General features: G+C 37.1%; 1 protein-coding gene across 2 annotated transcripts in view; it reads left to right on the plus strand.

The window, feature by feature from the left end:
* The first annotated feature begins 5643 nt into the window (after positions 1-5643).
* LOC110822194 (Phosphatidylinositol 3- and 4-kinase family protein with FAT domain-containing protein) overlaps positions 5644-15549 on the plus strand; it is a 30497-nt gene continuing 20591 nt past the window's right edge. The window contains exons 1-9 of one of the 2 annotated variants that reach the window (XM_088217421.1): positions 5644-6141; positions 6347-7062; positions 7865-7990; positions 8072-8157; positions 10274-10382; positions 10718-10813; positions 10929-10991; positions 11092-11151; positions 11637-11705. In XM_088217421.1, the coding sequence (XP_088073547.1) occupies positions 6084-6141; positions 6347-7062; positions 7865-7990; positions 8072-8157; positions 10274-10382; positions 10718-10813; positions 10929-10991; positions 11092-11151; positions 11637-11705 (1383 nt within the window). In that variant the 5' untranslated portion in view covers positions 5644-6083. The remainder of the gene's footprint in view (positions 6142-6346; positions 7063-7864; positions 7991-8071; positions 8158-10273; positions 10383-10717; positions 10814-10928; positions 10992-11091; positions 11152-11636; positions 11706-15549) is intronic. The other variant, XM_088217422.1, reaches the window with a different exon arrangement.

Below are 15549 nucleotides of genomic sequence, written 5' to 3' on the forward strand. Positions count from 1 at the left end.
AAAATAAGATGAAACTGTAAATAAAGGGGAGTGTGTTTGAAAGAAAAATTTAAAAATAGAAGGTCAAATCGTAAAAGGATGAAATACGAACACGTGGGACGAGCACATCAAGAGCAACAACTAGTCAGAATGCGCTGCGTGGCGGACACGCTAACACTGGTTTCACACAAGAGGCCACGCAAGCGATTCACGTGTTAGCGAATCTAACGATCCAGATCGCATCCCGCGCACACAGACGACCTAGATGTGTTTCCTCTTCAGACACGATCGAACAACTGAATTTGATTAGATCGTGCGATTCAAATTAATTTATCAAATAAGAGAGATCCAACGACTGCGGATGAGTCACATCGCCTCGAACGGACAACCCAAATTTAATGAAAAAAAATATTTAAATTCCTATTCGCAGGGAACCAAAACCTTTGTCGATAGAAGGGTGATTGGAAAAGAAAAAGAAGGGCAGCTGGAAAGTGAACCAGACGCTGGAAAAAAAGACAAGCCACCGTCGCTGCCGCACTAGAGCCACCCACAATGCCAAAAAGGTAAGATTTTCAATTTCTTCGCTCGAAATTTAATCTCGAACCTCCCTATGCCCATATCGGAGCCGAAATGCCGACAGGTGAGTCAAAAAATACGAGCGAAGCTCGGTCAAGCGACCACGGTTGAAACCTAAAATCTCCTCAAATAAGCCCCTTCACGTTTTTCGTTTCCTGTTTCCCTCGATTTTCTGACCATCGTGATCCTTGTTTTCTTTGGGTACAAGTTAGTTGAATAAACATCCCGACCACAAAGGAGGAACGACGAAGCCGCCGCACTCGGAGACCTTTCCGTCGGTAAGGTTTCAAATTTTCTTTTTTCTGGCCAACAAATACCCCCTAACTTTCTTTTTTGCACCTTTTGATACAAAATCGGCCAAAATCGACCGAAAACAGCCAAACTAAGAGAAACTACCATCGTCAAAGCACGGTGTCGTCGTCGTGACGAAACCCTAAATTAGTCGAAAAAGTTTAAAAATGCTTATTTTGTCCTTTTTATGGTATTTTTTGATACGTGATGCATATTTTTAATTTCTGCAGGAAAAATCCAGAAAACTCGAGAATCATCAGGAGGCGTAATGAAAAGTACGGTATTTCAGACATCGATCTGGAGTAAGAATCCCTCGCCATTTCTTTCCATTATGGTAAACTGAAGTTTAATAATCAATAATGTTGTGTTTTGTGAAAATTAGAAAACTCTTAAATCAATTACAGATCACCAGAAGAGCCGATAACTGATCAGTATAAAGTTACCTATTTTGTCGATATTGTTTATCTATTGGTAGGATATATTTGTTGGTTTGCCGTGTGCACTTTTATTTATAGATTTATTACCCTCTTTGTATTAATTGCCTAATTGTTTCTCTTATTTTTCTATTGATTGAAATAAATATCCTAATCGTATTTTCTTGATTTATAGGTTGTTTATTTATATATCTTACTGTTGATTGGTAAAAAAATGAGATGTGAATATGTGATTTGTGATTAGTTAATGATGTGAATCTATGTATGAAAGACTTATCGAATTCCCTGAGAAAGATTGTACAAATTCGGTACATAGAAAAAACTCTACCGTGGACATTACCTCAGTTGAACAGGGCTGAGAAGTCCTATATCGGAAGGGGTCAGGAGATATAATTCACCATCATATCAGATGGAGTATTGAGACAATAGTATGTTTGACGCCCATTACCGGATAGAGTATCAAGACAACCAGTTAATCAATAAATTATATATTAGGTTCACACATAGGGAGATATCTCTATAGACTCACAAATGTACTGGTAGATAGGTAAGTTTGTTGTTATTAGTCATTTGAATATGTAATCAACATACTATTCGAATTATTGTCTTCATATAACGATTTTGGAAACTCATAAAAATAAATATGAAATAATATTTTTTTAAATTAAATGAACGTATTGAAAAATAAACAAAGGTTTATTTGGTTGTTTAGTGATTTTTTACCAACATTTAGTTTTTCATATCGATGTTAAGTGTGATATTCTTACTGGGGTAATGTAGTTTATTTTTTTTATTTAACTATTTCAGATCAGAATGACCAAATCCAGATTCTGAACAACATGAGGGTTGCGAATAAAAGTTACTTCCCAAACCCCATCAGAGTTGTCCAACAAAAGTTATGTAACGGCCCCGGAAATTTAAAAATTAAAAATATCAAATGCGGAAGCGAAGTCAAAAATTGGATTAACATCCCTTACACTAAAACAAAAAACGTGCTCACAAAATATAAAAGATCAAACTACCTAAAGGAGAAACTTGAAAGTAAAAGCTACGAATATGACTATGGAGTCTTTAGGCGTCCTCTTCGTCGTCCTCCTGCGGAACCGGTTCGGGAACGATGTCTTCCTGATATGAAATGATTAAATAAGGAATGAGCTACACTAGCCCAGTAAAGACATCACGATATCTCACCGTCACGGACGTAAAGGTGGGTAGAAAACACAAAAAGACCAATGGAGCATAATTTACAACAAATTCTTTTATCAATAATAAATCCTTCACCATCCACTTAGCTCGGTGAAATTCATAAAACAGTATACGAAAGCAATAACAATATCATCATCATGAAATCATATATGAACTGTATAATATAGTACTTATCAAGCCTTTTGTAATTCAATCGTTACACAACATATTTTCCTCATTTACCAGCCCACTAGTATCCATGGGGATCCATAGGGGTCTCGCTATCCGTTAACCCTTAACACTTGAAATCAGATTCCAGGGCCGTCCCCATACCCCGTCCGGTATGGGGGCCAAAACTATAAACCTCATTACCCCGTCCGGTATGAGGGTGAAACGGGCCGTCCCCATACCCCGTCCGGTATGAGTGCCAAAACACATAAGATCTCCATACCCCGTCCGGTATGGGAGACCACAATCCCGGTAGGGTTCCCTACGGACCCGGTCCGTCCACCATCTCTTAGGATATCTAGTCAGGCTGATCACATTATACAATTACCCATTTACATAATCTTTCATTCTCTTTTCCCTCAGTCAGCATCATCAATCCACATATAAATAAGCAAAATGGTAATTTATGCCAAACAGACAACATACAGCATCAATATCCCAATTATTCAATCCATAATCAGTAAAACAGTAAAATATGCACACGAAACTATAAAATGAAAACATCAAACCTCATACTGCATTTAAAACTGTAAAACAGGCCTAATAACAGTTAACCGATAACACACTAGACTCGGACTCTATTAGCGACCTTAAGCAATTTCACACATTCGTTGATTCATGAAATACCGTTTTATCATTTGTTAAACTTTAATACCGTGATAGGAAATAGGGTGAGGGGTCCTTACTCGTTTCGGGGTCCGAACACGGCTTCACAGTGCGCCTACAGGCTGTCCCTAATTTTTCCTGAATTTTTTCCGGGGAACTGAAACGCACTACTGGTACCTGCACGTGTTCCAAAAAATCCCAAATTAGGCTCAGGGCCCCTTTTTGGCCAATATTGCAATTCTGGCACGGCGGCTCCGCCGTGCTTCGGCGGCGATTCGCCTTGGTTTGGCCGTTTTCGACCGTTTCCGGTCGAATTCGGCCACACTTGCATCGATCCTTGCGATTAAACAACTCTAGGGCCCTCGGGGGGCCAAAAAATTACGGAAAACCGAAGCTTACTGGCGACGGTGCTCTCGGGTGCGGCGGCTCTCCGGTGAAGTTCGTGTTTTGGTGATTCGGCTCCGATCAACTTGTAGAGAAAAGAATGGTAATTACAGTGATATAAAAATTGTATTAAATGGAGGTCGGGAAGGGCCTCATCGGAGGCAAAAATCGAGGAGGGGCGCGACGGCGGCGCTGGGTTTCGGCCGTGTTTTCCGGCAGTTTGGCCGGAATTTTGGTTCCGATTTGGCCACAGGAAAAATCAACGTGGAAAAACGAGTTGGGGGTATGAAATTTACCTCGATCGGCGGTCGGAAATCTCTCCGGTGCGGCAGCGGGTGGCGGCAGCCGGCTTCTGGTTCGTCTTCTCTGGCAAGGGCAGGCGGTTAGGGTTTTGTGGTCTGGTGTGGGGGTCTTATTTATACCCTTTTGCCTTTTGATCTCAGCCGTCCATTTTGATTTAATCTGGACCGTCCGATCGCGCATACGCGGATTGCCAACGTGACCCGTCCCAGATCGACGTGGTCTTGCCACGTGGCAGGTCCCGATTGGCCGGGACTGCTGACTGGGTCTGCTGACGTGGCTGCTGACGTGGCTGCTGACGTGACCTCTTTTTTTTTTTTTCTTCTTCTTCAATTTCCCCGGGCGCTACAAGTTAACCCTCTAAGATTTTATTTCGCTTTATTTTAATTATTTATTCTATTATTTTGAACTTCTATAAAAATACATTATCGTAACCACATTAGATATCTTGATTTACTGTATAATAAATGTAAACCCTAAATTTTAAATTACTTTCGTTTATGGTTAATATAATTTGATATTTTTATTTTCCTAATTATAAACCCTTACAATTAAACTAATATATGTAAATATGTTATGAGTGTATGACCCTAATAACATAATTGCTATATATATTAATATGCTATATTTGAAATTTTAGTTAAATTTCAAAAAATTAAAATGGATATACTAAGAACTTTCTCTTTTGTATTTGCTATATCTATGTGTCAATCCATAGAAATAATACTTAAAATTATATTTATGCAAGTTTTAGAATTTTTGACATTTCCAACATCTTCAAATCATAACCAAATTTAAATAGTTTATACCTCGCAAATATTTACTTACAGTTCAATTTGCAAACAAAAAAAAAATTCAAATGAACATGTTATTAACATAATTGATTTAATATAATTGATGACTTATATCACTAATATATTATTTGAGTTGCGGTTATTAAATTGAATTAAATTTTAATGAATTTATTATATTTTTAAATAAAATAAATATTTTATATAAATTATATATTTTTTTAATTGTAGCAGTCATAAATAAATTAAAAAACTCCACATAACATTTTTTTTGGTAAAAAAAAGAATTGATTTGTATGTTGATATTTTTTTTTTATTTTACACGAACAAATACGTATTTACGCATGCAAATTGAGTACGAACAAAATAATGAAAATTGCATCATTTAATTTGAAAATTTTTATAGTTAATTGCCAATTGACAAAATTGTATAAATTTAAAACTAAATTATAAATAAAAAATTTATGACATAATCATAAGATAAATAACTAATTTAAAGAGAATTAAATGAGAATCTTGTTGTTACTTTATATGTTAACCAAATATAAATTTCAACATCAGATTGAGCTCAATTTGAATGGACCGACATTGCCCCAACCCGACCCGACCCGACCCGATTGCAGACAAGGCTAAATTTCAAACCGAACCGAATTCTCCTGTCGCTAGTTTAACATGTAAAGAGGCGTAAGGAACCGGGCCGGATTCTGCGCCAGTGGATGGGGCCCACTGTTTTTCAACAACGTTATAATCGGATAAATTACATTCTGAAGAGAGACGACGGGTCAGGAGTCTTCTACTATTAAATAAATAAATTAATTTAGAGATTTTTATTAGATGATTAACCACACGCACCCCCCACCCCCTCCTCTACTGTGTAAAAGATCTTTTGTTTTTTTTCTCTCTCTCTCCCTCTCTCTCCCCCCCCCTCTCTCTCTCTCTCTGTGTTAGTTTTGCGCCTATAAAACTCGAGTATCGGCCGTTGCAAGTTTCACTTCTCAGTCCTAGGGGCATGAGAAAATGGAAGAGAAACATCAATGAGAGGGACCTACAGGAACCAGGTCGGTTTCATGATCAACACCATGACTTAAGTCTGAAACCCTAAGATGTTTTCCCCCAAATGATTCCCGCAAAACAAGATAAATTGAAGTTGACTAACGGAAAGGAGGTGAAGACGAGGACGAGGAGGTTACGGAAGTCCCCGCGAGAACTTTTTGCTGCTTTGAAACCCTAGAGAACAAACTTGCTAGGGTTTTTCGTTAAGTTACTTGTAAAGAAAAGGTGGAGGCCTCTTGCTGTGAAGTTATACGAGATGAGTCCAATTGCGAATTTCGACGTTCATTCTCGTCATCTCATTGAGCCCGATATCTGTACTATCTCCTTCTTTTATTTCTGGTTATATCTCTGTGTATTTGCTGATTTCATGAGGGAAAATTGAAAGAGAATTTGGTTGAGCTCATTTTTGGTTTATTTTGGTTTCCATAAACTTCGTAGCTAATACATGAGGCTTAGAACATAGTTTTTTGGTTTGTAATTTGTTTGTGATTCGTTTTTATCTGCTGCATCTTGGAACAGCTATTCAGACGAGGCTACAAATGGCAATGGAGGTTAGGGACAGTCTCGAGATTGCCCACACTGCCGAGTACTTGAATTTTTTAAGATGTTATTTCCAGGCGTTCTCGGTAGTTCTTTTACAAATTACAAAACCTCAGTTCACTGATAGTCCGGAGCACAAGTTGCGGAATATCGTGGTGGAGATTCTCAATCGTCTCCCTCATAGTGAGGTTCTTCGTCCTTTTGTTCAGGATCTCTTGAAGGTTGCAATGCAAGTACTCACCACGGATAATGAAGAAAATGGCTTGATTTGTATTCGCATAATTTTTGACCTACTAAGGAATTTCAGGCCGACGTTAGAGACTGAGGTACAGCCTTTCCTAGACTTCGTGTGCAAGATTTACCAGAACTTCAGGTTGACTGTTAGCCATTTCTTTGAAAATGCGGCGGCTGGTGGGGAAGATGTTAAGCCCATGGATACTTCTTCTGATCAAGCCCTTGCTGGTACTACGTATGCTGGGTCTGGGCAACTTAACCCGAGTACCCGATCATTCAAGATAGTAACTGAGAGTCCTCTTGTAGTCATGTTTCTATTCCAATTATACGGGCGTCTTGTTCAGACTAATATTCCTCACTTGTTGCCTTTAATGGTCGCTGCTATTTCTGTCCCGGGTCCCGAAAAGGTTCCCCCCCATTTGAAGACCCAATTTATTGAGCTGAAAGGTGCACAGGTTAAAGTAAGTGATTCTTATGCTGTCACTTGTTGTAATTATATCTTCGACAGTTTAGGATATGACTGAGGCTTGAGTTATTGAATATCGACATTGGTTTTAGCCTGGGATCTACTTTCGTCTGAATATGCATGTCCAACTATCTACCTTCACTTTTTTGAAATAATATTGTTGTGGATTTTGGTGTGGGAGCGGGTTTGTTTTATGGGCTCAATCATTACCTATATATATATGCTATCTTTAGAGTATTTGCTTAATATTTAATCATTGGTGAAAGATCTTGTGTTCCCTGCTATGGTGGCAAGGAGCTCTTTCCTATATGAAGTCATTTGAGAATAGAAATGTATCTTGGAATCTCATGGAGATACAAAACTTCGACTATGAATGCTTAAGGAGAGGTTAATGGTTTAATTCGAATATGATGATATGAAGTCATAAGCCTGGCAGAGGCATTTTTTCTCTGTTTCTTTTCATAAGTGGGCCTGAATAGTTGCTAAATCAAATTCTTAAATTTCGTCTTGGCTGATTAAAGTGTAAAATAAGTCATTTTTTGCTTATAAGAAAGCTGTAAGAGGTGCGTAGAAGAGGTTAAGATATCACGGGAATGTGTCCTATTGAAAGGTTGGTGCAGATCTAGAAAACCAATAATAATGAAGATATGGATAAGGTTTTATGTTATGTTTGCATCTGAAAAGAATAATCAAATCGGGCTGTGAGACCGTTAATGCTTGTTTTGTTAACATCCAATATAGTTGTTTTGTTAACATCTGAAATAATTGTTTACTGATTTCTTTGTCTATTATTTCAGACAGTATCTTTTTTGACATATTTGTTGAAGAGTTGTGCTGATTACATCAGGCCACATGAAGAAAGCATATGCAAAAGCATTGTGAATTTGCTTGTTACTTGTTCAGACTCTGTATCCATTAGAAAGGTGAAAATGTTAAGATTGGAGTTGTTTCTCTTAATGAGCAACTTTTAGTTCTGGTTTTTATTTGGTAATGTTATAATGCAGGAACTGTTAGTATCCTTGAAACACGTCCTTGGGACTGATTTTAAGAGGGGTTTATTTCCATTGATTGACACACTTTTGGAAGAAAGGTAACATATTTGCATACCACTTATTAAAGTTTGGGAAGTAAATAGTTGCATAGCCTTACTCCATTTGGTATTTTATGGCTTCTTTAGACAGAGTAGAAGAGTTTTTAAGGACATTTGGTCTCTTTTGATGGGGCTAGAAACGAGGTTACTCTTTTTGTGATAGAGATGATTTAGGAGATCTTATAGATATTTTGATTGGTCCTCTCTTGTAAATTTCTATCGTCTTTGAGGGGCAGTCCCTTTATTTTTAGTTTATGGGGGGTAGTATGGGATCCACGATAGGCAATAAAATTACGCATTTGATTGAGTATGCTACCAATGAATTTTTACTTCTTATTTTAGTATGTGCTTCTTGAGGAGTGCGGATGTAGGAGGGAAGTTTAAGTTTGATGCTAATGGCTAAAATATATTCCACTTCATATGATTGTAAATGATGTGGAATCCAGGACAATTTTGTGATCAAAAGCTCTGCATATAACATCAACATGCAGAAGACTTAAATTCCTAATTAAACTCTCTCTAGTTGACCCACACTCAACCTGTGAATGCAAACCAAGTAATTGAAAAATAAGAAAAGATGCTACAACTTACCCAATAAGTTGATTTGATTCCCCAACTCAATAAGACGGTCGAAGCAACTTCACTTAATGAACACTCACAATTAGCAGAAGTTAATGTGAAAATAATATGAAATTTTATTAATCTGATTTGAATTGTGTTTATAACCTACGGGTGAGCCTTTTATATAGGCTTTCCTGGGTAATTCTATTTAAAATCAAACCCTAGTTTAAATCAGATACTTAAGTTAACTTAATCTAAAATTTAATTAAAATAATAATTAAAAGACTTCAAAAATTAAATTGGATAGTGCCTTAGCCGCGCGGCCACATGTGCTGGTGGCACATGTCTGCATGTGCAGCTCATGCTGCGGGTCCCCTTGGGCTCTAGGACTTATCTTGGACTTCTCTTGGGTCTCCAAAGGCCGAACTTCCCTTAGACCTCCCATGAGCACTCGGGTTGGGCCATTTAATTGGATTTTGGATCGGCCTCTTGGAGTTAAGACCAAGATCCCTTGAATCTTGTCTTGGCTTTCATTGGGATGGATTTCTTTGGCCTTCTTGGGTGGATATGGGCTTGAACCGGAAGAGGAGACACTTTTGGGCCGTCAAACAGGGCCCTCTTCAAGGAGGACTCGTGGGAATCCTTGTAGGGGCAAGCTCCTTCTATCCAGCAGGTAAAACCCCCCTCCCATGGGCGCGAGCATTTCTTGAGTTGCGTCTGTGCGCGGGTGTTGTGCCCGCTGCTATGTATGCGCACGCGCGGGGCATGGTGTGCCGGGTGCTTGCGGGTGTCATCCCGCGGGAATCCTGATTATCATGGGATTCCTACTTCTTGCGGGACTCTTTCGTCGGGACTTGTTTAGGTTTATCCGGGATCATATCAGTAAATCAAATAAAAAGCTATTCTATCAATCAATTGTTACATCACCTAGTACTAGTGAGGTGACAGCTAGTTTCGGTGTGCTGGAGGATATCATTATTGCCAAATCTAATGCTTATATTGCATTTGTGGATAAAAGAGTAACTGAATGAACGTTGAATGAGAAAGTGCCTGAAGGTTAACAAGTGGCTGAAGATTTATTCCATAGGGCTTATTCAATTCAATTATACCATATAGTCCTTTAAAAGATATTCTGGGTAAGTTATTTCAGCTTCATTGTCCTCTTCCTTTCAATCAAAATTTAATCAAATAGAGCAAAGTACTTTTTGTTATTTTGCTTGACAGATGGACCAGGGGCTGTCTTCTACTATTTAATTTTTTAACGTTTTTTTCCTTTGAATGCCTGTTTCTCCAACCTGCCTGCTGATGGCTTAGGTTACTCCACATAAATGCAGGTTGTCAGTAATGCACAAATTACATAAGGGGCTTGGAATTCTAACTAAGTGCTAGTGTTCCTTGAGTGAATGTATTGCTAATCATTAGTAGTTTAATTCTTGATATTTTCACTATCTGGATATTCCTACAAACATATATGTATTTTAAATATCTTGCATTTTCTGACTATTCAAGGAGAAATTTTCTTGTTCATGCTATTTTTCTTGTTATTCAATTCAAGGGTTCTAGTTGGAACTGGGCGAGCATGCTTCGAGACATTAAGACCATTGGCTTATAGTCTGCTGGCAGAGATTGTTCACCATGTCAGGGGGGATCTCTCCTTGCCCCAGGTTTTCCTAACTGACCTTTTTTGTTGTTTTAGTTGTTGGTTGTTTGTAATTTCTTTGATGGTGTTTTGTTTTCACTTCTACCTGTTACTTAGTTTGAGCAGGTTTTACAACTTGTTTGTGTTTTGTTTGTGTTCTATAACTTAAGTTGTTAGCATTTTCTGTCGGGAATGTTTCTTTCGTTTGATAAGCTCCTTTTTACAATTTGCAAATTAAGATATGAAGTGCATTAATTAATCCATCAAAATTTACCACTTTTTGTGTTTTCTCCTCCATGGGAATTTCATTGATTGCTTTTTTTTCCCTCCCTCTGACAAACTTATTTTGTTGTGGTGCAGTTATCACGGATTATTTACCTATTCTCAAGCAATATGCATGATGCTTCGTTGTCTCTTGGAATTCATACAACTTGTGCCCGACTGATGTTGAATCTGGTGGATATGCTAAATCTTCTCTAATTTTAGGCTTACATAAGTTAGATACTAATATTTTGGTTTGATATAGTCTTGATCTGACATAGGTATATGGATTTGGTTCTATTGCATCTAGGTAGAGCCAATTTTTGAGAAAGGTGTTGACCAGCCATCGATGGATGAAGCACGAATTCTTTTGGTATTACCTTCTCCTAACAGCTTTCTTGGTTTTTTTTTTAAACTGATATAATTTCGACAAGATATTCAATATTCTCCTTGAGTTCTAAATTTAACTGTAGGGCCGAATTTTGGATGCCTTTGTTGGAAAATTTAGTACTTTCAAGCGTACAATTCCTCAGGTAATCTATGATTGCATTGCAACTTCTAAGTGGTGGTTGTTTTGGTACCTACTTTTCCTTCAGTGCCTGATTGTTATGTTTGATCTTATCACTTAGCCTTTTCAGAGGAATGAATTTTCGGACATCTATTAACTTCTTATTATGAATAACTCATTCTATTTACAAGTAATCTTAATTAACCTTTTCTTTTTGTTTTAAGTGATTTTTTGGAGTTCCATATGCATGTCTGTTTATGCAGGTACCTCATGTTGATAGTTTTCTGTTTCACTGTAATCATTTTATATGTTTGGGTTATGATTGGATAGGAGGAATTTTTTTTCTGGGATAAAGAATTATTATTTCACTTTATATTCTGGCTTGTTTAGATGCTTACTCTGACTTTCAAGAATAAATGAACCTCTCTTCTACTATTGCTGCCTTTTGGATTCAGTTTGTTAATTGAATAATTCTCTTTTTCTTGTGGTCGATGGGTTCTTTGGAGATAGCTCTTGGAGGAGGGTGAGGAGGGAAAGGATCGTGCAACCTTGAGATCGAAGCTTGAACTCCCTGTTCAGGTAGTTTTACTTCTTTAATAGCCTAAAGAAAATATTTAACAAGAATCCCAAGGGGATGCCACCTGAGTATGCAAGGCCAAGTTTATTTACAGTTCAAAAGCTCACAATGATGGACAGATCTCTCTGATACTTAGGAACTGAAAATGTGAAGCCATTTATATTTAATCAGCTTCCTTCACTGAAACTCTTCTGTGTGTGTGTACATTATTTTTCAAACCAGATAATCCAAAAACTGAACTATTAGGTTGAGTTAGTAATTTTTTAGTGGCTTCTTTGTTTCCTTTTTGATTTCTTTCAATAAATGGCATGCACTTAAAAAGAAAAGCCATCTCGTGAATAGCTTTACAAGGCACATCCAGCTTTATCTAATTATTATTCCATGTAAAATGCCCATTAATTACAGCTCCTTGCTTCTTGATATAGAAAAGATCAAGAGATAAAATCTGTGTCCCATTCCAAAAACACTTTGAATTCACGATGACATAAAGCCTGGATTCTATTTTCTCTTGTTAGAATATAATAAAATATTCTCTATACATAATAATTTGGATAATTTATGTTGGTTAGCATATATGAATCCATCTACATATATATATATTGCAACTTTCATTTCAATAAATATAAAAGAATTATTCAGTATTTTTTCTTTCATAACCCTTTACGTGGTATCAGAGATAGGGTTAAGGTTAGGGTTTTAGGGGTCAAATTTTATCAGACTAAATTAAAGATTGAACAATCCATTCCCGGCGCCGGAGGAAATCGACCAGCAATCTTTGGCCAGTTCAGAGTGTGGCCAGCACGGTGGTGTACGCCGGAGAAGCTGAGTCGGCGGTTTACGCGGCAGTTTGAGGCTGTGTGCGTCGGGTTTGCCGGAGGAGGGTATTTCGATGCGTTTTGCTTTCCCGTTTGAGGACAGAAGCTACCAAGGAGCTTAGTCAGCCGGTTCTGTGCACAAAACCAGAAGGCCGGAGAATAGAAAACTGCCGTGAAGTAGATCACGCAACAAGTTTTTTTTTTTCAAGTTTTCCGATGTGATTCGAGGTGTTTTCGCGAGCCCCTTTTGGATTTCGGTTGTCCGGTGGGGTCTATGGTGATTTTCAGCTAAAAGGAGGCATTTTGGTGATTTTCGGCGGCATCACGCGGTATTCTGGCGGTGGCTTGTGTTGTGGTGCGTGAACTCCAATGGTTGGTAGTTAGATTCTAGTAGGATTGTTGACAGCTGTGCGTGAAGAAATATTATGTTTTCTCAAATTTTTCTGATATGTTTGTAGTGTTTTCTGGGTATCTCTGACTGTTGAGGTTTGGGTATTATGAGTGATATATTTTTAGTTCCTGAATTGAAATGGATGATAATATAGTCTGCTATTACTGCTTTGAATAAGGGCATATAAAACGATATTGTAAGAATTGCAGAATTTTAATCGAATGACACAGACTGCTAATATTGTTGCTGCTACTGCTAGCTCATCATCTGAGAGAATTCTTATGATTTCAACTGAAAAGTATACTAAATTCACTCAGTATCGAGAATTTTTAAATAAATTTTTTACTTTTGCCGAATCAGAGGAAAAATATCTTATCTCTTCCTCAAACAAATAGGTGATTGATTTTGGTGTTACAGATCACACGACAGGTAATCCTAATATTTTTTCTAATTTTAATAACACAAAACACATTTTATATGGTAACAAACAAAAATTACTCTAATTATTTTCTTCCTAATTATGCTTACATATTTGAAAAGATAGTTATATTTTTATGTATAGAGAATATTTTATAATATTGTAACACTCCCCCTCAAGTTGGAGTATAAATATTAATCATGCCCAACTTGTTCCAAAAATACTCAATCCGTGTTCCATTTAGAGGTTTTATGAATATATCACCAAATTGTTCTCTTGTCTTCATATAACCAGTAGATATAAAGTTTTCCTAAATTTTTTCTCGGATAAAGTGACAATCAACCTCGATATGTTTGTTTCTCTCATGATACACAGGATTTGAGACAATATAAAGGGCAACTTGATTATCGCACCAGAGTTTTCCAAAAGATGTGGACTTTAAACCCACTTCATCTAACAGATGATGTATCTATAAGATTTCGTATGTGAACTGTACCATACCTTTATATTTGAACTCTGCGCTTGAGTGAGATACAACTATTTACTTCTTACTTTTCCATTATATGAGATTTCCACCAACAAAAACACAACATCCTATAGTACACCTCCTATCAATCTTAGATCCAGCCCCATCAGCATCTGTAAAATATTCGATGTGAATATACTCATAATTTCTAAACACTATGTCGAGCCCCAGGACACCTTTCAAGCAACACAAAATCTGTTCCAAAGTCTGTCAATATTTGACTGTAGATACTGGCATAAATTGACTAACAACACTGATAGACTATGCTATATGTGGACGAGTCATAATGAGATAATTCAATTTCTCAACTAGTCGCCTGTATTTTTCTGGGTTATCAAGGGGATCACCATCATCTTTTGTAAGATGTATATTTGGTACCATTGGTGTATTGCATGACTTAACTCCCAACTTTCCCATTTCTGCAAGTAGATCAAGTACATACTTTCTCTGAGATAACAGAATCCCTTCCTTACTTCTTGTTACTTCAACTCCAAAAAAGTATTTTAACTATCCCAAATCTTTGATATCAAACTTGGTAGGCAAGAATGACTTGAGAGAAGATATTCCTACACGGTCATCTCCAGTAATCACAATATTATCAACAAAAACAACAAGAAATATAATATCAGCTATTGATTGTCTATAAAAGGCTGAATGATCACACGTACTCTTCTTCAATTCGAACTCACATACTACTTCACTAACCTTGCTAAACCATGCACGGAAACTCTGCTTCAGACCATACAAAGATTTCTTTAAACGACAAATTTTTCTATACTCCCCCTGAACAACAAACCTAAGTGATTGCTTCATATACACTTCTTCTGAGATATCACCGTGAATAAATGCATTTTTAATATTCAGCTGCTGTAAGGGTTAATCTCGAGACACTGCAATAGATATAAATAAACGGATAGAGGTAAACCTGCTCACTGAAAAAAATGTATCAGAATAGTCCACCCCATAAGACTGAGCATAGTCTTTCACTACCAATCAAGTTTTAAGTCTTGCTATAGAATCATCTTAATTCACTTTGATTGCAAATACTGATTTGCACCCTACCATCTTTTTTCCTTTGGGTAAATCTACCAAATTTCAAGTATGATTATCATCATGAGCATTTATCTCCTCAAGCATAGCATTACGCCAACTAGAGTGATTCAAAGTCTCCTTAACTGTCCTGTGTATAGAGGTTAAATCTATATAAGTAATTAAAGCACTCGATGAGGAAGACAGATGGTCATATGATATAAAATTAGCAATGCAATAAGTTGGCGTAGGGATGGTGCACTGATGTTTACCTTTACAGAAACCAATAGAAAGATCAAGATCCTGTGAGGCAGAATCAGATGATGACAGATCTGATGCAGAACATGTATCATTAGTTTGTGTCTTCTAAAATAAACATGAACAATTGGTGATGCTACTTGGGTCAGAGGCACACGAACACTATCATCAACTTGTTCAAGTGGAGCTGCAAGCATATCATCTGGAAAAACACTTTTATCTATTTGTTCAGTAAAGGCACCTGATGTAAAACTATAGATGAGCTACTCGTCGTCCACATCCTGATTTGTAGACTTGAATGATGAGGAGAAGAACAATATATTCCTTGAAAAAACCACATCAGTTGATACCAAATACTTATTGAGATATGGAGAGTAGTACTTGTATTCTTTTTGAATTCGCGAATATC

The sequence above is a fragment of the Carica papaya genome, chromosome 4, assembly GCF_054855325.1.
Source record: "Carica papaya isolate Zhongbai chromosome 4, ASM5485532v1, whole genome shotgun sequence".
Lineage (NCBI taxonomy): Eukaryota > Viridiplantae > Streptophyta > Magnoliopsida > Brassicales > Caricaceae > Carica > Carica papaya.